At 30.1% G+C, this 1,363-nt stretch overlaps 1 protein-coding gene across 1 annotated transcript in view; it reads right to left on the reverse strand.

Moving 5' to 3' along the window:
- LOC106476246 (F-box/LRR-repeat protein 5-like) overlaps window positions 1–1,075 on the reverse strand; it is a gene marked incomplete at its 5' end in the record, with an annotated part of 19,071 nt that extends 17,996 nt beyond the window's left edge. The window contains one exon of the mRNA XM_022380174.1: window positions 852–1,075. Within this exon, the coding sequence (XP_022235882.1) occupies window positions 852–1,075 (224 nt within the window). The remainder of the gene's footprint in view (window positions 1–851) is intronic.
- Window positions 1,076–1,363: the final 288 nt, after the last annotated feature.

Raw genomic sequence — 1,363 nt, forward strand, 5'->3', positions numbered from 1 at the left:
GTATGCACCTGTTACGTACTTAAAATGAGAGTATGCACCTGTTACGTACTTAAAATGAGAGTATGCACCTGTTACATACTTAAAATGAGAGTATGCACCTGTTACATACTTAAAATGAAAGTATGCACCTGTTACATACTTAAAATGAAAGTATGCACCTGTTACATACTTAAAATGTTAGTATGCACCTGTTACATACTTAAAATGTTAGTATGCACCTGTTACACACTTAAAACGTGAGTATGCACCTGCTAGGTATGAACATTTTCTAAAAAAGTATTTTTTTCTGGGAAGTATCACATGGGAAAAATGTTCAGATTGTGCTCTTTAGTCACATGCAACTCATTGTATCAAAATGATTCAATGTACAGAGCTCAAAATGTTCATACATTTAACTGATTTAATATATATATATATATATATATACATTACAGCTTATAAGTGGTACTGTTTATTGAAAATATAATAGTTTTTTTTTAAGAACTCCAGTTTCTCAGTACTAGATTTGAAAAATTACATCAATAAAGATATAATCAAACCCTCACATAATACAGTCCTAGTGAAAGTCATCTTCTTCTTGTGAGGAGAGTAGTTTTATTCAAAACTGTGATCTATTATAAAGAAATGGTTGTTGCACATATCACAGTTATTTTTCTAACTGTCTGAATTGTCCAAAGTGTGAAATTTTTTATGGATTTTAGTTTGTGGTGCCATTTAATAGATGGAGTTTTGGTCACTTACATAGATATTGACATACACACTATGTAAATAGTAAGATTAGAATTTGATAACTAAAGTATTAAAACTTGTAGTATTATTTCCATACTATCTGTAAAATAAACTCTTCCTACCTCTGGCCCAATGAACAGGGTACAGATTCTTCCACAACTGAGGTTCATGAGCTGCTTGGTTCCACAACTGGCAAACTTCAGAACACTTTAATAACTCTTGCGGTGAAAGATAAGAAAATATCACATGAACTACCTCTAGAGGTAGAAGAGAAAACCAATATGGTTTTATCCATTCTTCTTCTTCACCATTTTCTAGAGAAGAAAACTGACAGTCAGCATAAGCACTGCATATAAAACAATAAAGTATATTAAAATAATGCATTCTTTTTACTCATAAACATTCTGAAAAATTAAAAATTTTGAAAGATTTATTTTTCTTCTTCTTAGGACTACCTTGTAATGTAACTAATTTAAGAATACTAAACCTAGTTTCCACATGGTATGAAAGTTAAGTCAGAAGTCATCTGAAAGAATCCAGATTTGGAAAAGGCTTTAAAAATAAGTATGAAAGTTTCTAATTGTTTAAATCAATATTACACAAAGTAGTTTTAATGACAGAAAAAAACACACTT

This window comes from Limulus polyphemus, unplaced genomic scaffold (assembly GCF_000517525.1).
Source record: "Limulus polyphemus unplaced genomic scaffold, Limulus_polyphemus-2.1.2 Scaffold10123, whole genome shotgun sequence".
NCBI classification, from domain to species: Eukaryota; Metazoa; Arthropoda; class Merostomata; order Xiphosura; family Limulidae; genus Limulus; species Limulus polyphemus.